This window comes from Pholis gunnellus (assembly GCF_910591455.1).
Source record: "Pholis gunnellus genome assembly, chromosome: 22".
Classification (NCBI taxonomy): Eukaryota; Metazoa; Chordata; class Actinopteri; order Perciformes; family Pholidae; genus Pholis; species Pholis gunnellus.
In genome coordinates this window covers 16,835,430-16,859,982 of record NC_136549.1, presented here as the reverse complement: position 1 = coordinate 16,859,982, position 24,553 = coordinate 16,835,430, and the positions used below count along the sequence as shown (strand labels likewise).

The 24,553-nt window shown below is 39.5% G+C and overlaps 2 protein-coding genes across 2 annotated transcripts; one reads left to right on the top strand and one right to left on the bottom strand.

Annotated features, from left to right (window-relative positions):
* Positions 1 to 7,064: 7,064 nt before the first annotated feature.
* On the top strand, positions 7,065 to 11,885 carry LOC306713768 (E3 ubiquitin-protein ligase TRIM39-like). The gene is made up of 2 exons (XM_079183594.1): positions 7,065 to 7,184; positions 8,099 to 11,885. The coding sequence occupies exon 2, from the start codon at positions 8,108 to 8,110 to the stop codon at positions 9,752 to 9,754; it is 1,647 nt and encodes a 548-aa protein (XP_079039720.1). The 5' UTR covers positions 7,065 to 7,184; positions 8,099 to 8,107; the 3' UTR covers positions 9,755 to 11,885.
* A 2,432-nt stretch (positions 11,886 to 14,317) lies between these two features.
* Positions 14,318 to 22,946, bottom strand: LOC306713775 (CD63 antigen-like). The gene is made up of 9 exons (XM_079183602.1): positions 22,793 to 22,946; positions 21,175 to 21,231; positions 19,055 to 19,174; positions 18,856 to 18,930; positions 17,372 to 17,467; positions 17,040 to 17,174; positions 16,635 to 16,667; positions 16,455 to 16,538; positions 14,318 to 15,549 (listed from the first exon to the last, which is right to left on the bottom strand). Exons 1-9 carry the CDS (start codon positions 22,850 to 22,852, stop codon positions 15,457 to 15,459), a joined length of 753 nt encoding a protein of 250 aa, XP_079039728.1. The 5' UTR covers positions 22,853 to 22,946; the 3' UTR covers positions 14,318 to 15,456.
* Positions 22,947 to 24,553: the final 1,607 nt, after the last annotated feature.

The window sequence follows — 24,553 nt, the reverse complement described above, 5'->3', positions numbered from 1 at the left end:
ACAGCCAGGAGCCTCATTGATCACGCAGCTACGAGCCGGCAGCCGAATAAGCATATTCATTTCAGCTGGCATTTACGGCAGAGAGACAGATGGAGGGAGGAGGAGGAGGAGAGTGATGGAGCAAGCAGAGGCCGAGGAGAGAGAGCGTGAAGAAGATAGTTTAATATCTCGGTGAAATTACATTTATATGGTGGAAGAATTACATTTAAAGAGGAGCAACACATTTCCATCTGTCTCTTTCTGTGCGGCTACAAGTGTAACACTGTTAATATTACTCAGCTAGTAGTTCTGTTCTCAGCTGCACTGAATCTACAGTATTCAATTAAGACTCGGGCCCAAAAACCAGGGATTCAGGGAGACAGATACATCATAAACCATTGTTCTTGCACATGTTACATTATTACAGTCAGACCTGTTGTCACGGGGCATTGGTGGAGGACTCAAACGCAGACCAGGCAGAGTAACGTGAAGAAGGTTCATCTTTAATGAACAATATCAACCGACAGCAGACTTACAGGACACGATGGGGAATCCATGGACGAGACAAGAGACGAGGCAGGACGAGGACAAGCCGACCGGGCGGGTAGACCTTACAGGGATCTGGCAGTGAGTGACTGAGGGGCAGGAGTTTATGTAGAGGTTTAAACAGGTGAGAGGAGTTGTGCTGATGAGGGGGAGGAGCTTGATTAGTGATCAGAGGCAGGTGAAGGGAGGCTGAGGGAGTGACTGACGGGTAGAGTGAGGAGGGTGGAGGAGTAACACAAAGACACAGAACACAGAGGCAAAGCCTAATCGTGACACCTGTGACAGTTCTGTGCAACATTCTTTCATAACACCTTTATCAAAAGCATGTTGAACATGTTTAAGAAAGTTAATGTGTTGATTCTGTGGACGAAACATTTAAAATGCAATAATGTATCAATAGCGCTCATATATGTGATGTAAATGACATCAAAACAACAAAAATATGTTGTCGTCCCCTGGAGTCATGTCACTGGTGTTACAGTCTAACAAAAATCTCTTATTTTGAAATTAAGAATCAGACTGATTCATGCATTCTCTCTAGTGTCCACCAGGGGGCGACTCCTCTGGTTGTATAGAAGTCTATGAGAAAATGACTCTACTTCTCTCTTGATTTATTACCTCAGTAAACATTGTAAACATGAGTTTATGGTCTCAATCTCTAGTTTCAAGTCTTCTTCAATACAGCATGATGTTCATTTAGTAAATGATGGTCCATTTAGAGTCACACAGACCATAAAGCAGGGGATGCTTTAGGGGCGGGGCTCTAACACGGCGTTGTTCAGTCTGGGAGTTGTATTTCTATACTGTAGAATTATCATTTTACTTAAGTACAAGATCTGAGTACTTCTTCCACCACTGCTGCTACCATACTACTACTACTACTACTAGTAGTACTAGAGCCCGATTTAGACTAGATTTTTGGAGCCAATACCAACATTTTACAGTTCAAATGTTGTTTTTTATGTAAACAATATATTTTTTTAAATGATTCAACATCATCTGTTTCTGTTTCTGCTAATTACCATCCATTACAGCCTGAAGCAACAGGAGGCATTATATACCCGCTTACATATATTTATATATATGTGTGATGTGCAAAAGTGTTTAATTTCTTAGTTTCCTGCAGAACTGAGAGAAACAGCAGCAGCAGGATCTCACAGCTCTGAGCAGAGAACAGATGGAAGCTTTAAATCGGGCGACGAGGGTTCGCTGAAGGAGACACCGTTAATGAATCAGCGTTGATACGATCTGATGAGCTCCTGATTGGATGAATTTTATCCTGGCGATCAATGACAGATTTAGCTCAGTCTCTAACAATAATCAATGTTTTTCTCTTTTTAAGGAGGCTTTGACAAAAGTGCTCTGACTTTCAACCAAGCGGGCCAATTTATAACACGTGATGTCTTTAGTGCAACCTCAGAAGACCCTGAAGAGCTTTTTCCTCGAGTAGTTTATTATTAAAGTCGCCGAAAATGTGTGACCTTTGTGACCTTCACTTTACTGACTCGAGTTTGAGTTTGACATATGTTTAAGTATTCGGGCTTCAAATTCACTCAAACTGGGCTTCCTGGATTTTATTTCACGTCCCACCGGTGGACGTGAGGAGCAATTCTGTTTTCCTTTTTTTTGGGCTTTTAATTTTCAATTTCCTCGTTGCATGGCAACAAACGTGTCACTGTGACTTTTTATGGTCAAATTGGGCATTTTTTCATGTAAATGAGCCCAGTTATGCAAGAGCTGGTGGGATTTATCATTGCTGATGGCACATGGTGTGATACATAGTACAATCCTTGTTTTATTCATTTAGTACTGGACTTAAGTACAAATCTGAGGTACATTTTCCTGCTACATTCTACTGTTACTGTACTCTCAGAAGTACATATTGTACTTTTTACTGTACTGCACCTCAGAGGTACATACTGTACTTCACTACATTTGTCTGACAGCTTTAGTTTCTTCTCGATGACAGTTTTTCGTCTCCTTCCTGTTCAGGTAAAACCTCGTATCTCCAGATGTGTTGCTGTTGAATGTTTGTGATGAACTGAAGGATGAAGTGTTTCCTCTACGTGTTGTAGAAATCCTCCTGCAGCTAAATAAACTCTTTAAAAAGCCTCTTGGCTCAGCTGTAGAGCGCATCGTCACACACACAGAGCCGTATTAGTACTTCCACCAAACTAAAGGCTCTGAGTACGTCTTCCACCACTCAGACGTTCAGAGGAACAATGCTGTGCAGAGATGCTGGACCGACGCCACTTTCAGAATCACATTATTTCTGTTAGCGGCGTCTCTGGATGACAGCAGCTCTCCACCCACCTGCAGCCGTGTGTCTCACACCTGCTGCTTCCTGCCGGCAGACGCCATGTTTAGTTGTTTTTTTCACCGTTTCATTTAGTTTCTCAAATGAAAAAAGAAGAGCGGAGACTCGGTCACACCTGACCTTTTTTTTGTCTCCGAGGGTTGCCACGGTAACATGGCAATGAAAATTGCGGGGCTAAACATAGACAACTAACACACACACACACACACACACACACACACACACACACACACTCATCTCCCACTCACGCTCATGTGGACAAAAGCTCAGAGTGAAGCCGCTGAGATGAAGCTTTCATGATTCCTGTGGGGGGGAAATACTAGCCTTTTAGATATAGACACTAGAATAACACACACACACACATATATTAACATGTGTGTGTGTGTGTGTGTGTTCACCTCATCTGACCAGATCTCCTTCAGTCTGATGTCGTTCATGATATCTCGTTTGGATCCTTTTAAAGCCACATCAACACTTTGGTGTAGTTCTAGTTCACTGGTCGTATTATTTTGTTGAGGTCTGGAAACACATCGTCCTCGGTCGGTGCTTCGAGCAATGTAAGTATCAATAATGGGTTTATTTAGGCTCACGTATTCTTTATGACACATTCAAGTTTCAGTAAGACAAAATAAATCAATATATGTTGATCTGATATTATCGGTTAGTTCGCCTTTAGGCGAGAGAGATCTAATTCTTCCTTCTCCTATCTTGTACTATGGAGTGATGGTGTTCATTTCTATTGTTTTTTATGTATAACCTCTTCTGTTTACTTTTAATTTAATTCATTAAATTGGTTCGGAGGCAAACAAAGCAAACAAAGTCTCTCTGGGGCTTTGAGTTTGGTCTCTGCTCTAATAGAAACACAATGAAGCGTGTTAGAAAACATCCTGGTGTCAACTCTGGGTCGTCATGTTCGTGGTATTTCTACACAGTAGTACTACTTCTATCTGAATAAAACTTCTTCCACCACTGATAGTGTTACATCAGAAGTATTTAGATTCTATACTTAGGTAAAAGTATTAATACCACACTGAAAGTACTCCAAGTCTAAGTCCTGCATTCAAACCCTCTCTTAAAGCTACCACAAGGAACTTTCATGTTGTGTTGGTTCTGGCGCCCCCTGTGGTCTAAAGCGGTAGTGTCTCTGAGCACCAGAGTCTCTTTAGAAAACCTCTCATTGTGCTGCAGCAGGTCTGACAGTCTGAACCCTCTCAGTCCTGGTTCTGGTTCTCCTGTGCCTCCCTTCCCTCCAGCGGGTCCAGCAATACACCACTGATTATTGTTTTCTAGCTTTTTATTGGTTCGAAGAAGTGTTGTTGTGAAGAACCATAAAAGTTGAACAGCGTTCTGTCTTCATCAAACCAAGAATTCACAAACTGTATGAGAGGAAACAGTGTGAGAGTAGTGATGGAACATCTGCAGAAACCCTTTTAAAGTTACCTGATATCACAGCCTGAAGCATTAATGTTGTCAGCTCTGCAATCACAGAAACAGCTGTTTATAGAACCGAACAAAATTTGTTCTTTTCGTGTCGCAGAAAAACCTGAGATATTATTACGTTCCTCAGACTGTAAAGCAAGCGGTTGATTCATCGCTGTGATTTTATTTCACCACTGCTGTTTAAAAGAATCACTTTCAGTGTGTGTGTGTGTGTGTGTTGGCATCAGAAAGCAAACCTCGCCTTGACGTATTAACCAAGTCAGGCCTCATTACACACACACACACACACACCTTTCCTCCCCCTCTTCTTTCTTTCACAATTTTCATTTCTCCGTCCTCTCAACCGTAAAATCCATTCAATCTTTTGTCAGTCAGTAGATGTTTCAGGACGTACAGTTAAAGTGAATTTACTCACACAGAATACAGTTTATTCATATGGAGAACACGTCGCATACGGAATCCTGAGAACCACAAATTAAATTTACATATGATATGTAATTTACATATATGTAAATGTGGGTATCAAAAACAAGCTAAAGGCTGAGAACTGAGGACGAACGGTGTTTGTACGACGTTAAATGATTTGTTTCACACAGAAGAATTAAACACAACAAAAAAACAAAGTCATTCTGAACACAAAAGGTTAACGAGGTGTAAATGTTAATGTGCATGTAAATGTTAATGTTAATCTATGTAAATGTTAATGACTGTCCAACTAAGACAAAAGTCAGGTGACATTATAGAGCGCAGGCCACAAACATCTAAAGTACACATTTAGCTGTTTTGTCTGTAATGTAACTAAATGTCTCTTTAAAGGACGTTTTCTCTAAATGAGTTTGTTCTCAGACTCTGATGATAAATCTCCACTTCAGCAGCTCTTGGCGAGATCAGAAGCAACCGACCCAGTTTCATCTAAGAACTAGAATTACCACCTCTCTGTTGTTTTTGCCTCCGCCAACCAGTCGTCTTTCACTGCGTTATTGTGTCTGTTTGTATTACATTTGTGTAATTAGCATATGAACTCTTGAATTTATGGCCCAATACGTGTTTTGTGAGGCCACAGTTTGACCACCGAATCTGTTAGTCGACGTTTGAGGCAAAGTTGAAGACATTTGCTCAAGAAATTCCAGATTTATCGTGTTCCTGAGAATGGGAAGGAGGTGAGGCTACATAATGGGATCTTGACCTTTGAACATTCAAATCAGTTCTTCCTTGAGTGCGGTGGAATGTTTGTGGTAAATTTGAAGACATTTCCTCAAGGCGTTCCTGAGATATTGCGTTCACGAGAATGAACTTGTAAAGTTAGAATCTATGGCTCCGACCACGACTCTCAAATGTCAGTCGGCCACATTATTGTGTTGTATATTGATAAATATAAGGCGCTGTCCGTGGTGCTGAAGTAGTGAACTCATGTTTACAATGTTTACTGAGGTAATAAATCAAGAGAGAAGTAGAGTCATTTTCTCATAGACTTCTATACAACCAGAGGAGTCGCCCCCTGGTGGACACTAGAGAGAATGCAGCTTTAAGACACTTCAACATTAACTGACAGACATCAACGTGAAATACTATTTCAGCAGTATTAGACTTAGAAAAGAGAAGGACAAACGAACCCAAACAGCCATATATAATAATAAATATTGTGATTTCTCTCTCTGTGTCTGAGCCTCTCTCATTTGCTCTGCTGTGTGTCAGCTAGCGTAGCGGCTCGATGGCCGGTAGCCTGTCGCACACGTGCAATCTGAAGGAGCCCATCCATTTAAAACCTATTACACGCACAAAATACATTACAACAGGTCATTAAGAATATATTAGAGGTGTCGGTGTCGTTTTAAATTCACAACATATTAGAGAAGCCGTTACGAAATGAGGGTCAATGCAGACACACACACACACACACACACTCATGTAGCGAGGTTATTAATGTCATTCAAGAATGAGACCGACAACCTGAAATGACAACAGCAAGGCTGTGTGTGTGTGTGTGTGTGTGTGTGTGTGTGTGTGTGTGTGTGTGTGTGTGTGTGTGTGTGTGTGTGTGTGTGTGTGTGTGAGATGGATGGACTCAGGTGTGTGTGAAGCTCCACCCTCTCACTATTAAAGAGTGAAGGGGGCGGACCTTTGACACACACACACACACATTGTTTAGGAGTGTTAAGACCTCAAACACCTTTAACACTCCTTTACCGTGTTTATATAAACTTTGAACACACTCACTAACTCACCTGCTGTTACATACTCTCTTTGTTTTAACATATCTGCTACTTTTGTCACTTATTTATTGTATTGTATCATATTATGCTGTACAGTGTTGTACTATAGTGTTTGCTGTTGAATTGCAATGATATTATTATTATTAGGCCACTTAACTGTAATAACCTGCCCAGAGACAACCGACAAGCTCTCTAGCTAACTCTGACCCGTTTACATTGTTTTTATTTTATTGATTTACTTTATTTACCACGGACAGGGCACATTAATCAATACAATGAATGAATAATCATTACACCTCAATGTAAATGTGCCAGAATTAGCTCAAGAGTGGATTTTACATCTGAAATATTACCATTTTGTGGCCTAATATCAGTACAGTTCATCAGCAAATGCAAATTGAGGTGGAAACTGAATTGTTGATTAACGTGGACCTCCCCTAATGAAAAGCATATTTGCCTGAACTTGGACCTGAGTCGTAACAGAAGAGGAATGTGGAGGAGTGAACAACAGAGAATGTCTTTACTTCCTTCCCAGTAACACCCAAACTGGTTTACCTGCATAGAGAGGTGAAGACTAAACCACTCATTGTGAGCATTCTACCAAGAAGGTCCTGCACAAGACGGAACAATTACCAAGAAATATTTTACTTTCTTCTCCGGGCCTTTGAGGAAGTCCTCCCCCGACATTGGTGAGTACAGTTGGTGTTTCTAAAAAAGCCATCAGGGCCCAGGGTGACACTTGTCTTTTGAATGCTATACTCTCGTCATTCGATCGCACCAGGGAGCATTAACTGTAAAGAACTGTGCGCTCCGAGAGCCAGACCACATGCCGAAGTGGCCTGGCCCACGTTGGGTTCTGATCTCAGTGAGGTGTGGACAGCATGTGGACACAATCTGGACAATTTGATCAAAAGTAGATCTCCATCATCTTCCTCCCTCACATGAGGGCGAAGGGAAGATATGAGGAAAAATGTGTCCTGTTCAGTTACTGCTGATGGAAAACCCAACATTTCCTAATTTTGCTGTTTCAAAATAAAATGTATGGACATATAGTGTGATGAATTAATCGGAAAATGTGTTTATCAGCGAATTTGCGGAGCTTTGTTTGCAGCAATTCTTCAATAAACAAGGCTACCAATACTGCAGGGAGCAAAAATAACTGTTTATTGTGAAGAATCAATAGGAAATGACTTTTCATCAGTGAATTACAGGAGCTTTGTTAGCAGATTTTCTGCAGTAAAACAAATCTTCTACTACTGCAGGGAGGAAGTAGCAAAAATAACGGGGGGGGGGCTTTTATTGTGAGGAATTCTTAGGAAATGAAATGTGTTCATCCAGCGTTTTACAGACGCTTCTTTGACAACGAAGTTCCCATCTGGTGCATCCGATCACAGAAGTTGCATTAAAAAGACGAATGTAACCATGGCCAATAACATGCACAGTTCAGAGTGTTTCTTTTTATTTTAAGTTCACATTTGACACGTCTCCTATAAGAAAGTCTTTTACATCATATACAAATAATTCTTTTTTTATATTTAGCATTATGCATGTATGTTTGTGTTTGTGTAATGACAGTGTTGTAATGTCAAGCTTTTGGTTTTAGACTGTCGACATGTCGTCTGCCAGCTTTATGATGACTGAAGAGCAGTTTCTGTGCGGCATCTGTCTGGATGTGTTCACTGATCCAGTCACGTTACCATGTGGCCACAACTTCTGCAAAAACTGCGTCATACAACACTGGGACAGTAGCAACCAGTGTCAGTGTCCCTCATGTAAATTCCCTTACTATAAGAGGTTCGATCTGCGAATCAATACTTTCATATCTGAGATGTCGGCTCAGTTCAGAGAGTCAGCTGGAAGGAGCAGCTCGGATCAACAAGCTGCCAAACCAGGAGATGTTCCCTGTGACATCTGCACCGAAACCAAAAGAAAAGCTGCAAAGTCCTGCCTGGTGTGTCTGGCCTCCTACTGCGACGCTCACCTGCAGCCACATCTGACGGCTTCACGCCTGAAAAGACATCAGCTAAGTGATCCTGTGGAGAACCTGGAATGTAGGATGTGTACGATTCACGATAAACCTCTGGAGCTCTTCTGCAAAACCGACCAGATCTGCGTGTGCATGCTATGTCCGGTTTTAGACCACAAATTGCATGAAGTCATTCCGCTGAAAGAGCAATTTGAGAAAAAGAAGGCCGAGCTGGGGAAGAGAGAGGCCAAAATTCACCGGATGATCCAGGAGAGACGATTGAAGATTCAGGAGATCAAACACACGGCAAAGCTCAGCAAGGAAGCTGCAGACAGAGAGATGGCAGTTGGGGTTCAGGTCTTCAACGCTTTGATACAGTCTTTGGAAAGAACCCAGGCGGAGCTCATCGAGACGATTGAAGTGACCCAGAATACAAACGAGAAGCAGGCCAAAGGCTTCGTCCAAGAGCTGGAGCAGGAAATCTCTGAGCTGATCAGGAAACGCGCTGAGGTGGAGCAGCTCTCACGCACCAAAGACCACCTCCACTTCCTGCAAGGCGTTGCGTCCCTGGATACTTCTGCACCCACCAAGGACTGGAAAGAAGTCAGCATCGAGCAGCCATCATTTGAGGGGACAGTGAGGACAGCTGTGGATCAACTAGAGGAGAACCTCGGCAAAGAGATGAAGAAGCTGCTCCACGAGGCCGAGCTGTACAGGGTCCAGCTGTTTGCCGTGGATGTGACTCTGGATCCCGATACAGCACACAGTGCTCTCATCCTGTCCGATGATGGCAAACAAGTGTATCATAGTGTTGTGAAAAAGAATCTCCCAGACAATCCTAAGAGATTTAATCCGAGTTGCTGTATCTTGGGAAAACAGAGTTTCTCTTCTGGAAGATTTTACTTTGAGGCTCAAGTTAAAGAGAAGACTAGATGGACTTTAGGAGTCGCCAACATGTCGATCAAAAGAAAGGGAATAATCCCACTGTGCCCAGACAACGGCCACTGGACCATATGGTTGAAAAATGGAGAAGAATACGCTGCTCTTGTCGGCTCTCCTCTTCCTCTCTCTCTAAACTCAAAGCCACAGAAGGTGGGAGTGTTCGTGGATTACGAGGAGGGTCTGGTCTCCTTCTATGACGTAGATACTGCAGCTCTGATCTACTCCTTCACCGGCTGCCCCTTCACCGAGAAACTCCACCCATTCTTCAGTCCTGGTCTCTACGATGATAACGTCAACTCTGCCCCTTTGATCGTTTCTAGCATCGTTCGCAGTGATTTATTGAAAAAATGAATTTGTGTCACGGTTTTCACAGAGGCAGTGATTAAATTCTGTCTTGTCATTGTCCTTAAATTTGCTGTGTTAAATAATCTTTTTCTAAGTGCATTTTCAAACGTTGTTTAGTGCGGTTGAATCGGACTCTGGTACATTTTCCCCCTTGGTACAATTCTTTAGGGCAGATCTGAACACTGCAATCGTAAGCTTGTGCAAACCAAAAACTAAGCACCGATACCCTTCAGTGGAAACGATCCAAGTCCGGTCACAACAACATTCTGGAATGTTTGTGGTTTGAACGTGACCTAGATTAGCAACAAAGCACGTTCTTTCTTCCACTCCAGACACACCTAACCAACGAGCGGAGTGAACATTTTTACTTTTAAGTGATGCACTTTGGTTCGTTTTAATCTTTTTCTGTGCAAAACTAAACCAAACCAACGGGGGGAATGTAACAAGTTTACCAACTTGATCAATGATTTAGACATTTGGGATGTGGGACTAGTGACATTAATGATGCCTTGGGCACAATGGCAGTGCTCAGAAACTGGTGATTTTATAGGAACAGTCAGGTTTTTCTGGTATTTGTTAAATCTAATATGATGAAGGTCGTCATTGCAAATAGGCTATTTGCACTACTTGTCACAGAAGGAAATGTCACTAATGACAATATAGCAATGGCTCCCATCTATTCAAGTGTCCCCCTAAGCCACAACATGACCCAAAAACTGACATAGTTAAATGGAACTCAGCCATCTATGATTAGATATTTTACACCTGTGCTTTTCCTACTGTGACGGGTCAAAATGGTCTATGTGGTGAACGCTTGATAGTCTTAGTTATAGTACATACAAAATGTTTTGTCCTCGTGTAGCATAAAGGGACTACAACTTGCATTTAGTTGTGCAACCCTGTGCAATATATGAACATTAGTGGAGTGTTTGTTCAGGGTGACTACATATCCATTGAAACATGAGAAGACAAGTCAGGTCAACCTGTCAATCAATCGCTCGCTCTTTTGTTATAAACTGGAACTGCTACATTGCTCGCTGCCTCATCACCGCTGCTTGTAAACTTCATTCACAGTAAACTAACACACCTGCAAGTCTGCCGATGATCCTATGAAGGAATTTGCAACACGCATTCCTGAACTCCACTGTTTGGCTGTCATCAAATGTCTTATGAGCTCCTTGCTGCTGCAGTTTGGATCCGTTTTAGCAACGACACAGAAATCAGTTTTAAGCTGCAATAACCTGAATTGCAGGTGTCCAAACAGGATGAGATAAAAGCATGGATAACTTCAGGATAAACATATTTTTTAGAATGTTTTAAAAAGAAGAAATCAGGACAAGGGGCTTAATATGAGCATCGCAGCAGAGGTCAGGGTTGATGTGCCAAATGAATTAACCTCAGACTCTCTCTTGTTTCTCTGCTGAAAATAATTCGACGAGATAGCGTGCAGCTGGAAGAGGCGGTTCAGCTTGTGAGGATCGTATACACTCTTGACTCGCTGTTAGACCTCCGAACCATCCGTGGAGAAAGAGCTCTGATCATTCAGCTGGAGCAACTAAGTGCCTTTTCAATAAGATACTTAAAGAGTTTCTCATCATGTTTATTTCTCACAGGGAGGTTAATACAATTTCCACCACACCATGATGATGATTATATGCTGAATAGAATATTGATTTTGCATGAACTTTATATTTCTTATATTTTTCATGAGCCAACTGGTGTTCTGGTCAATTTGAACTGAGAATAGACAACGGCTTCAGGTCTGACAGCAAGGTAAAGAGGTGAAAATATTCTAAAAATAGCGTACACTTAAATAAATATAGACTGTTTTAGGTGTTTAAAATACGTCCACATCCTGTCTGTTTCTCTATCTACTGTCGTAAAACACTGACTGTGGAGAAGAACCTCATTCAACCTCACTTCATAACATCACAGCTGTCACTTTAAGCCGCATGAAGGTGTTAAAAATCTTCAGTCAAATTGTGGAAAGAGGAGGACTCTCTTTACAGGAATCCTACGACACGACTGGACCAGTCGCACGAGACGTCGGTGGACGCAGCAACATTTTCAAACGGTGAATCACTCGTGTACGCTAACGAGTTTGTTCATTCAAGGAAGCAAATTGAAAAGCAGTAAACAACCCTAAACTGATCCTTTGGATTCATAATTGTCAGCAGAAGACGCTGTATAGTCTTCCACATGTAAATTGTGTTTAATGCTAATAAATGAAGGATGATAAACCAACTGGGCATTCATTGGTCCTTTCTTAAACCATGAACAGCAGAGTAATGTTTCTCTCTGTGAGAGTTTTCAGCTGCGTATTTTCTGGACAGTCATCGCTGGCAAAAGGCCCGTATAGTGAAACTGCCCGAGGCTTCTCACATGTGGTCAAAATAAAAACTCATGTATGCACACGTAGCCTCCAGGAGAAAAACGCAACTTAAAGCAACAAACACAACCTTAAACATGAGGCGCCATGAGTGTTTTTCCCTCCGGTTTAATTAGACACAAAAAGAAATTCCCATAAGCCTGAGGATGAAACCTGGATGCTGAGCAACTTCATTAAAGAAGCGTTTCACTGGTGATCCTGGCACAACTATTAATGACCTTCCTATACAGCTAAAGTGCGCTCTCAATTACGTTTCAACGGAAACGTATTTTCTCCCAGATTAAGTCGTTTTTTAACAGTGATAAACTCTTGCATCCTCTATAGTAATGCCTGTAATACTATTCCAACTGAAACATTATTGGGTTAAGGTAATGTGTTTGTATATTTACCCATAGTGTTAATACTTAAAGTGCTTTCCTGTGTAATTTGTTGCCAATAGTATTGCTATATAATATATTATCGGACGCCTACAGGCATGAATCAACAGCAGCTTGGCAGACAGGCTGCGAGCTAATTATTCGTAATTATTATGCAGCAGGATAAAGAAACATTCTTCATTTCTACAGTGAATAACAGCTTTGATGAGATGTTGCGTTTGAGGGTCCTCCCCCAAGGAAATGTGAAGGTTTTTGACTTTATAATAATTAATAATTGTGGACCGCTCTATAGATAACGCCCAAAACGCTAAAAGACAAAACTTGCTATAATTAAATTATTATTTGTCTTAATTCCCCTGGATATGTTTCTCCTATAAAATCATTAATTATAATTAAAACACACTTTTACCCTTCCACCACCAAAGGGGACAAAATACGTTTCCCTTCAAATTCACTGAAGCGGTTTTGTTGTACGGGAACCTCGTTTTTAGGGGACGGAGCTGGACGACACAGCGCCACTTCACTGTGAAGCTGCATTCAAGATAGAGAAGGAGGTGACTTGTGTTTGGAGAACGGGGAAGCTATAAAATACTCGAGCATGAACTCACCTGTCAGAGGAAAAGGTCAGAGAATTGAATGTGGACACCTGTGCAGCTTTGTGCTCTCCCCTCTCAGCTTTTAAAAAGAGCAGATTGTCAGTAACTGAAACCAAATCTCACTGCTCTGGTTGTGTTTGAGTATCCTGGGTGTTGACACAGCGGTGGGACCAAGAGGAGATAAGAAACGTGAATCCTGCGCTGCTGCCTCCACATCAACAAAAAGACTGACTTTAACCACTAGTCCTTTATGACTGGTTTATCTTCTTCCCCGGTTCATTCACACCAGTGTGATCTGTGCCTGCATCATAAAGATAAAGTGTTCCTCTGCACATGTGAGTCACGCTGCCTGTTCTCTGGTGTGCACTGCCATCTAAAGGCTGCTGGTTCACTCTGTGAGGAGGCCATGTGGCCAAAAGTATCCGGACACACGAGCACTACACTTATAAGTGACGGGGGAGTTTCTTATTTTAAAACCATGGGCATGAATCCGCTGTTTCAATGGTTTCAGAGCTTTGCTAACAAAAGGCGCAGGTGTTACCCATAATATTAATGATGGCCGTCGCCTGACTTCCACCTGCACACCTGTTCACAATCCTTCAATCAGACTGCAACACTTAAATCTTCACAAACCCTAAAAGAACAGCTATGTGTCATACTGTCCTTGTTTGGATTTATTTGTGTTTGTATAAATGTGTTTGTATCTGGTATTGTATTCGATCCTTTATTCATTTGTCTGCCTCCTAAAACACTTTTTGCCACATAAATAATCTTTATTATTATAAATCACAAAAGATATGTTTTTAGATTGAACCTTCATTGCACAACATGAGACTAATAGCTAACAATCTAGCGTTAAATATTACAATACGCAGAATAATTAGGATAAACATGATGTTTGTTGTCAAAACTAAGAGCCAATCAGCTCTTCAATCTGGTGACAGCCAGGCGTTTCCCATCATGCCCTGGGGTCATTCAGTCAACTGTGACGTCAGAGCAAAGTCGGACAGAAATCTAAGCGCCGTGCAGCGATCACCGGTGATCAACCCCTCGAACCCTTTAACCGTCCCGCTCTACTCCTCTGTTAACGCCTTTAAGCCGCCTCCCTCTTCCCTTTAAACCTCTCCATTGGCCTCCATGAGCCTGTTATGTTATGGAGCAAATAAGCCAAAGGAGAGGAAGTACTGATCACATTAGATCACAGTGGTGCATGTTCACAGTCTCTTAAATTTATTCTGAAATGATACGAGTACAGATTTCACAATAAAACAGATCCTGTCACAGTATTTGTTTTCCATTTTAATCATCGTGCTTTTTTTTTTTATAACGGTAGTGATGTGTTCTACATGAACAATTATAATGACACAGATGCTTTTTATACTAAGCTTATGCTCTAATTTTGGTTTTCAGTGCTGCAAGTGTTGTTGGGATTTCCATCTCCCCAACGTCACCGGCTCTCTTCTGGGATTATGAAAATGTCAGGATTTGCCATTTAGCCGCGTGGAAACAGGTCTTCACTTCATGGCAGAGGCTCAGCGGAGCGTTTCCCTTTCACATGACTTAAGCGCTTTACATAGATATACACATATGCATGAAAAAATACACAAGTTCATTGTACTTCTTTTTTTACAACACATACAGCTGACAGCTTGAGTGTACTTCTGAACTGATCATTTAACCCCGAGGAGGTTTGTTGGTGACTATTCTTTGGAAATCCCTTCAGAAATAAAACATTCTCGAGAGTGCAGATTTTGGTTGGATTTAAGGAATAATAACACAGAGTTTTAAAACTAGGCTAGCAGTTCCCATCCTACTCGGAGTCTTTGTGCTAAGCTCGGCTTAAACAAAGGCTGAACTAATCTCTGGACAAACAAAAAACTGATATAATAAATGTACAATCAACTCTAACTAGAGATCTGACAACACCGAGCTTTAAACCAGCAAAATCAATGAAGTTGATGGCTTAAGACAATACTGTTGCTTTTTAAAGTCTCTGGGTGTTACGACCTCCCCGGGTTAATGAAGCTGTATAGTCAGATGTGGTGAAGGTTGAGTGCTTCTATTCTACAATACGTCTCTGTTACATAAGACCATGAATAACACAAAAGAGATTAAAAAAAAACACAAAAAAATAAATGTTTGCTATAGAAAGCTGGAAGTAAAGAAAACTTCTCAAATGTAATCTTCCTGCAGAATGCCCCGTGGTCTCTCCGTCTCACACACATCCTGCCACTCTGAGAGAAATTACATTAAAAAAAGTAAAGAAGAAGTGGTCGCGTACCACTGAGTCCTCCTGTTTCAGTGCAGAGGTTAAACGGGAGGGGTCAGGGGGTTGAAGGGTTTCTTTTAGTAGGACTTCATGGCCATGGACGCTCCTCCGCCGCTGTCGTGACGTCTGACCTGATGGATCATCAGAATGGAGACCAGCAGGCCCAGCAGCTGTAAAGACGGGTACTCAGTTAGAAAGACAGACAGGTGACCAGTGCAGGTAATTCAGAAGTAAGAGACTTTACGCAAGCAATCCGTCCAATCAACTGTTAAGAATTTAAGTTCTGACTGGAGGCCAACAGCTATTATACAGACCTTTTTTTTTAAATGTTGTTTGGTTTATTGTCAGCATATTGTTGGTTTAATAGCTCGGTCTAATAGTCTTCAAACTAAAATACAACTTCAAAATGGGAGCTGGTTGTTTTTTCCCACTTTAAATTAAGATTTGAATGTTTCCTACAATAAGTATCCTCAGCATTAGCTCAACAAGCTAACATGAAGCATTGGCTGCACAAGAAACATTTCTTATTCAATTACTTTTGAAAGTAACCAAACCAAAAACCCAACCTGAGGCCAAAGCTTTGCACAACATAACAAAATCGATCCAAAAGCTGAACTCAACCCTTATGAGGCTAGCAATGAAGTTGTATGGGCAGCTGGGGCTAACACTAACATTAACTAACAAGAGCTAAGTATTAAGTACTCCGCAAACATGAAATCAAGAAGCCTTGGGCACAGTCAGCAAGGCAACAGAAACTTGCTACCCTAGATCTGACAGCGGTTTAGTTTTCTCTTAAAATCAATAAACAATCTGCATCGTACAGCGTTGGCTCTTTTGTCCTTTAGGGTGGTAAAGAATAAAAGTAAAGACCTCAAAATGCAAAGTTTAGAACTTGCACTTGACTTGAGACTTTCTTTTACGCGATTCCTTGACCTACTCCATAGCTTTGTCCACCAATGAGACGAGCTGAAGCAAATGTTGAAAAAAAGTTAGAGACAAAACACTAAAGCACGGTTTTTGGATCCTTCAAAGACTGATGCAGTCACAGAACTTGATAAAACTCAAAGGAGCTTACAGCTGTGACCGCCAATCCAAAGAAGAAGCCCATCATGACCTGGAAGATGATGTTGAACCACCAAAAGACTGTGTCCCTGCACGACTGCAACAGAAGAGATTGAGAAAGGTCATTATGTGGAAACATCGCTGACTGGTGAATTGGATGGTGCCTTGATTGGTTGGTTGATTGATTGAATACCTGTTTAAAGATTTGGTCTGGGCCGCTGGATCCCTGCAAGAAAACAATAGCAAGATATGATCATAGCAATAAAAAAAGACAAAAGTATGTGTTTGACAAAAGTATAAATACTTTTGCACTTGAATGGACAACGGACTAGTTTGTTTGAAGCTTACTGACTCCTTAGTTCTTCCAGTATTACCTGTAACTTCTAAACATTTATCATTTTTCAAATACTGTTCATATTCTATTAAGAAAGTAACCCCAGGGTTTTTAGGGAATTTAGGGTTTAGTATCGTCTGAGTACACAAGGTCCTCAACTATAATTTACTTTTGCACATGAACTCAAGCTTTCTCATGAGATGAGGCTCACTGAATACCTATATTTATAAACTTGATCTTCCAGTTTCATTTTACAAAACTAACCTTAGGTCTGGATATACATTCATATCCTGATGCTCCGGATGGTTGGTATCCACCTCCAACTGCAAGGTCGCAATCACAGCTGTTGGGGATGGTCGTATTCCAGTCCTCATAGCTCAGCAATCCACAGCAATAAAGCTGCAATCAGGGGAGAGAGTTTCAACAAGCGGAAATGGTCTTCAACGGGAAAAGGAAGTTTAGAGTGAAAGAGAAATAAATATAACACCAAATCACAAATCAAAACCTTATAGATAATGTCGACTGTAAAGCATTCGTGCTGGAAGAGTAGTTAGACTACACTCTTAAGGTTTTAATAATTAAACAGACAACATTACAGTTTTCTGTATATCCTCAAGCATCCCTCTTGCTTTGTCGTCTTCTATGTAGGACTTTGCCTTCTCAGCAGAGGTGCTGTCAAACATATCTTTGACCTACAAGAACAGAAGGAACAATATTAGCATCAGGACACAGAGAGAACTAAGCATCATGATAGACAGACACAACACAATATGTTAGCATCAAAATACTTAAGAGTAAAGAAGAACTAGCATCTAGATACGGAGAACATTGGCATCAAGATAGACAGAATGTAAGCATCAAGGTAGATAAAGAGAACATTAACACCACGGTAGATAGAAAGGACATTAGCATTAAGAAAGATAGAACAAAAGACAGAATGTTAGAATCAGGGTAGATAAAGAGAACGTTAGAGCAAAATAAGCACCAAGAAAGACAGAGAAAGAGCTGACAAAGCATAGATAGAGAGAATGTTAGCAACAAGATATAAGTAATGAGAATGTAAGCATCAAAAGAGAACATTAGCATCAAGGTATAGATAGACATAATGTTAGCATCACAGTTACGTTAGCATCAAGGTAAATATAGACATAATGTTAGCATCACAGTTACGTTAGCATCAAGGTATATATAGACATAATGTTAGCATCACAGTTACGTTAGCATCAAGGTAAATATAGACATAATGTTAGCATCACAGTTACGTTAGCATCAAGGTAAATATAGACATAATGTTAGCATCACAGTTACGTTAGCATCAAGGTAGAGAGAGAACGTTAGAGAACATTAGCCAAAGATAGATAGAGAAAGCATAACATCAAGGTATTAATAGAGAATTTTAGCATAAAGGTAGATATAGAGATAACATTATATCATCAACGTAGATAGAGAGAACATTATATCATCAACGTAGATAGAGAGAACATTATATCATCAACGTAGATAGAGAGAACATTATATCATCAACGTAGATAGAGAGAACATTATATCATCAACGTAGATGGAGATAACATTATATCATCAACGTAGATAGAGAACATTATATCATCAGCGTAGATAGAGAGAACATTATATCATCAATGTAGATAGAGAGAACATTATATCATCAACGTAGATGGAGAGAACATTATATCATCAACGTAGATAGAGAACATTATATCATCAGCGTAGATAGAGAGAACATTATATCATCAACGTAGATAGAGAACATTATATCATCAGCGTAGATAGAGAGAACATTATATCATCAATGTAGATAGAGAGAACATTATATCATCAACGTAGATGGAGAGAACATTAGCATCAAGTTAGATCAAGGTACATAGAGCAGACTTCAGCATCAAGGTAGAGAGTGAGCATCATGAAAGGTAGACAGAATGTTAACATCGAGGAAGATAGAGAAAACATTAGCCTCAAGGTAAATAAAGAACTTTAGCATACTAAAACAGAGAAGATCAAGATAGGGAGACAAACATTTTCATCAAGATAGATTAATAGGAGGGTAGTTAGATAAATAGATGACCTTGTTTCTGAAGACAACCACAACGATGCCAAAGATCATCATGATGATCAATCCAATCCCCATGAAGGCTGCAAACTGTAAATGAAACAACATTCAAAGATATATTTTCTTTTGCTGATTGTGGCTTGATTATCTTGAAATGATCAAATTAACTAAAAAATATATATATATTTTTATGAGTTTGACATGTTGTACGTACTATTCTGAGGATGATTAGCTTCTCGGTGCATGCTGCAACGATTCCCAAGATGGAGATGCCTAAGACGCCGATGGCAAACACCCAACCCCAAGCCATGCTCGTGTCCACATACTCGGCCAGCTGCTCCGCCATGACAGGACAATGAAACACAAACACTGGATTAATCCAAAGATTTAATCTCTAACAAGTGGATTTCATAATAAGGCTGGCATTATTCTACATTTTACTTATAGTCAACAACAACAAAAACTAAATGTGAATCTGTAAATTCTGTGTATCTACTTTCTCTTATTGCAGTGCTAGATATCTAACCTGGAAGTTTCCTTAACTTAACCACGATGTAACAAAATGCCAATAATAAACATTGTTTCTATAGCAAAATTCAACCATACATGCAAAACACAGCTTTACATAATAGTGAATTATAGCAAAGACGGTAATGCACACATTATTTTCACTAATTTCGTAAAAACACAAACTTTTAACAATTACGTTCCATTACTTTAGGCAGCACATTGAGCCTCATTGAAGTAAATACATCTTCCAGGACTTATTGATCAACTGAAAAAAATGACAAGTATTGTGTTATTCTATTCTAAGTGAAGTGAGATGATGTTTGTCGCCCATAAAACAGTGTTTGGGTGTTTTTGATCTAATGATTCAAAGTAAATAATGCTGGAGGTTTACATTGAGAGTTTCATTGTGGACGTCGGACAAAATAAGTAAAACTACTTAACAAGTGTTTTTAGACTGAATAACATCACAAGTGAATTCCTCACCAACTCAAACATGCTTTTAATGGGATTCGTTGTCGAAACGGAACATAAATATGATTAGTTTAACTCAAAGAGCTGATGGGCTGAATACCACGCAGCCCCCAGTAGTTTGTTACAACATTGTCGGGCATCCTGTTTTTTTCTGCAAGTGGAAAATCTTCACCAGGCCACATATGCTTTGCATTAAGAAAAGGAATGCAAGTCTCCACTACGTCGTGGCAGCTGCCCGTGTCCTTATATACACTCTGAATCCTTCACCTCCATTTGGTTCAAACATTTCTAAACAGGCGCTTTGTATTTTCAGACACATGTGATGTTCTGTGTAACAAAATCAGTCTTTATTTTCACAAACCATCTGTTTTTGTTATAATCCAAAAACCTTACGTTCATAGTGTTTATGCTGTTTTACAAAGTTCTCAGAATCCTGTTTTATGTCATTTCTTGAAAGTAATCAACACAAATAAGCCCTGTAACCTCCTCCCCCCCTTAACCTTAAACTTTGTTGTTAAAACTGTTGTTCACATCTGACTCTGATTTAGTTGTTTCACTCTGTGAGTCAAATTACAGTAAATATGCCGACGTCCCGTAAGTAGTAAATGTTTGGCAGCAACCAGCTGTCCATGAATCCAACGGAGACGACGAACGAGGGGGTATTCAACGACCCCGCTTCTGGTTTAGCTCCAGTCATGTTTTAGTCTGACTTGTGTTTATGTTTTCCTTACAAGCGTCAGACGTGCGGTTTTGTTGTAGCCTTCCGAGCAAAAGTTGGTGCCAAGACATACTCGTGTTTAACCTCAGTACGAATTAAACAAATGAGATATGAAGTGTCAATCAGTGAGCTTTCGATGTGCATGCAGATATTGTTACCCTAGCTGTATGCCCCTGCTTCCTGTTTTTATGCTAAGCTAACTGGCTAAAACTGTGTGCAACAAGTCTGTCAGTCTGAAAACTGTGATGGATGTTTATAACAGACAGTTTGGGTCATCATTTTACCAATTTTCATTGTAAATTTGGCTCATCTTGGTGTTTAAAACTTGTGAGATCTGTGGTTTCTTTACTTTACGTTAGCGCATATGCTAACTACGATTTGGCCTGAATAACATCCCCGTAGTACACACTCTGAAAGATTACAAGATGCATTTTGTTAAAAAATAATGTTCTCTTTCAACACAGTGATAGTTGTATTTGATCCTTATTTCATTGAGGTTGTCTTTATTCAATCAAATGCATATATAGGTTTATGAAACATGTTAACACTTTTTATGTTTTATGTTTTCTGCATTTCGATGCCAAAATGTAAAAAAGGGAATTGGATTGACTACTTGTGTTGTTGTTGTTGTTTACCTGGCTGCTGTAGATCTGGAGCCTCACCATCACGTAGATCAGCCCACATCCGATGATCTGAAGGCACGTCACATCAGTTAGTTTGTGCTTTAACAAGATTAAAAGCCCAGAGTATGGAGGCTGAACACCAAAATATTGATTCTTAAAAAAAGAAAAAATGAGAAAGTGCATGAAATAGAACGTTAACAATGTAGAAGAATAGTTATAAGTAAAAACAAACAACCTGAGAACATTTTTTAAACATTTAAGTTATTAATACAGTAATTTAACACATGAAGCACATTTAATTTGGGGAACATTTGTATAAAGACTTTCAAAACATTTCCATTTGATGATTAAGCCATAAAAAACACTTATTGGGTTTGAATATTTCACTCAGTGTAAACATTATGTAACTTCCAATAACAGCTGAAACAAGGAAGTGCTTGAGAACTATTTTCCAGGATAAAATCAAAACTTTAAATTGTAAATTTATAAAAAAGTGTAATGCCCAGAGTTTAAGATGAGTCATAAACATATTGTTTATGTTTTACAGGAAAATATTCAAAACACAAGATTTAAAAATTGGAAAATGTGTTTTTCATTTCAACGTGTCTTTAATTAAAAGTTTTAAGAGGCTGGAAAAAAGTTTCAACTCTCAGAGGAGTTTAAAGTCTTAAAATCAAAAGCAATAATGTGTGTTTTCACAACTTCAGAAGTCTGTTTACTATCTACATAATTTATACATGCCCGGTTTTTGTTTTATTTCATATTTACTTCCTGCTTTGAGCCACTAGAGGGAGACGGATACTCTAAAGACTGAACTCTTCCTCTGATCAACTCCAGAATCTTGCAAACACTTTTAAACGTCTCCATCTGGACACGAAGAGTGGGCGTGAAGGGCTCAGAAAAGGAAAAACACATTTTAAAGAATGGGTTTCAGTCAAAAGGTTATGTTGTTTATGCTGTTTCTGTATTTTTCCTGCAAAACAAAAAGGAGCCCCTAGATAGTATTTAAGCTCCGCCCCCTCGCAGATGAAAACATGTCTTTGCAGCAGAAAGGAATGAAACTTCATAAGACGGAATAAAAGAGGTTCTGTGCACCAACTGAAACATGACTCCGGTCTCTGCTGAGGAGATGTTGTCTCCAACATTCCTTCTCTTTACGGAGTCAGAGAAACTAAATCTAAACCTGCTGATTGTTTACAAAAAATTCATCTTTTACAACTTCACTTTAAAAAAAGAAAAATTCACACACACATATATATTTATAGGAGTTTGTTATTAAAGTTTAGAAACTTTTAGAAACTTTAATAATAAAAGTTTCTAACCTTTAATAACAAACCCCAAAAGTTGATTTTCTCTGGCAAATCTCTGTTTTTTTAGCATAATTAACTTTTTCACCCTATTTTTTGTTTAGTAAAAGCTGAAAATCTAAGAATTAACCGACTTCACACATTTTGTTTTCCTCTTTTTTTCAAACCCTCTTATTTTTATAACATATCAAAGGAACTCACATGAAAAGAAAAAGATAACTTAATTAAATCTGAAGCTTCTATTTCGGTGGATTTATCCTTTACAGTCTTTGTTTTCATCTTTTTAAATCAACACTCATAAAATGATAAGTGTTTTTACTTACTGCAGAAATCACATTGAAGAAGATAAAGAGGCATTTTAGGCATCCGTTAATTTTTCCCATCTTCAGTTTTTTGGATTGTCTCTCAGAGGTGCAGAGGGAAGCCGTGTGCGTCGACTGTAACAGTCGATGTGAAGATGTGCAGCAGTGTGCGCTGAGATAAACTGCAGAGTGAATGAGGCTGAACACAGAGTTGCAACACACAGAACTGACCTGCAGCCAAACAACGTAAGCCGTAAATGAACTTTCACACACGAGTTGAAACAGGTTGTAAACCTAAAAAACAGTCGATAAAGTATCTAAAGTGACAGATTTAATTTTCCTTTTAATTTATATGTTTATTTTAGTCCTTCAGGATGGTTTATCATCTTTAAGAGTCCAAATTAAGAAGGTTGACCTGCTAGAAAAACATTGTGTCCTGTGTGAAACCAAAAAGGAACGTTGACTATATGCATGAAACTTTAATTAATTTAAGATTTTCAAATAAAGAAATAAGAGAAACAGTGTTTACAGGTGAAGATAAATACAGAGAATATTCATGACCATTGAAAACCAGAGCTTGCAAATACAGGGACGAAGAAGAGGTTTGTCCTCTCTAACTGCTCTAGATCTATGAAGTGCTCACATACCCACTGTGTGTGTGTGTGTGTGTGTGTGTGTGTGTGTGTGTGTGTGTGTGTGTGTGTGTGTGTGTGTGTGTGTGTGTGTTAATGGCTTCATCCTTCCCGCTGACCTCTCCAAGAGGAAAAAATGTTTGGGTCAAAGACAAAAAAGGGAAAAGAGAAACAGAACCTCCACGACGGCTCTCAGGGGTGGAATAGGTGGAATAGATTGAATAGGTGGAATAGGTGGAATAGGTGGAATAGGTGCGTCCAGTGTCGGACATATAAAGTGCTGTTGAGTGTTTAGGAAGGCTCTCGAAATAACAGACTTTTAAAAATAAAAGGAGGGAAAGGAGAGAGGAGTCGTCTCGGAGGTGTAACTGAACAAACACAAAGGTTGATGAGAGAAAAACCTCAGAGCTGCACAAAAAACAAACGTGTGAGACACGTGGTGTCATGTGTGAGACGGCAGTAATTATTGGATCTGGGGATTACAGATCAAACGAGGTGAAGACACAAAGCTCAAGTCGGCTAAATCCTGTTAAAAATGTGATTCAGAAACAAAAGAAGTAGAATTTAACTTGTTTTGGTGCCAAACAGGAAGTGAAACGACAACCGTTTGAAGCTGTTTGGTTGTGTTTGAATGAAGTAGATGTGAGTTGATTTTGAATAATGTAGACTGACGGAAACGAGACATCCGAACATAACGTTTGGTTAAAACCACTTCAGTCAATTATTAATCATTCGTATTTATGTGAAACTGAACTTAAAAAACACACAAGATTCAAACTTAAAAACGCAATTACGTATAATTACGTATATATTACGTTTTATAACGTTAGATCATCAAACTCTGGAGATGATCCTGAAGTTTTGGGGCGATTGGCACGACGGACTCTGATGAGTTAAACAAATTATAATCATTTGAAGATTTGGAAATGTTATTTATTTTATATTTATGTTTTTTATTTGTTTCAAGTCAAATATGAATGATTTTATAAAGTGACTTTGTTGTTGTAAACACAACTGTTGCTGCTCTAGAAACAATATTTAGTTGTATTTTAAATATAAATTCAGAATTTGTATTTAGTAGTAGTATTTAAGTAAGTATTTAAAACTAAGTATTTAGTCGTGTTGAAGAGCAGAGCATTGATCAAAGTAG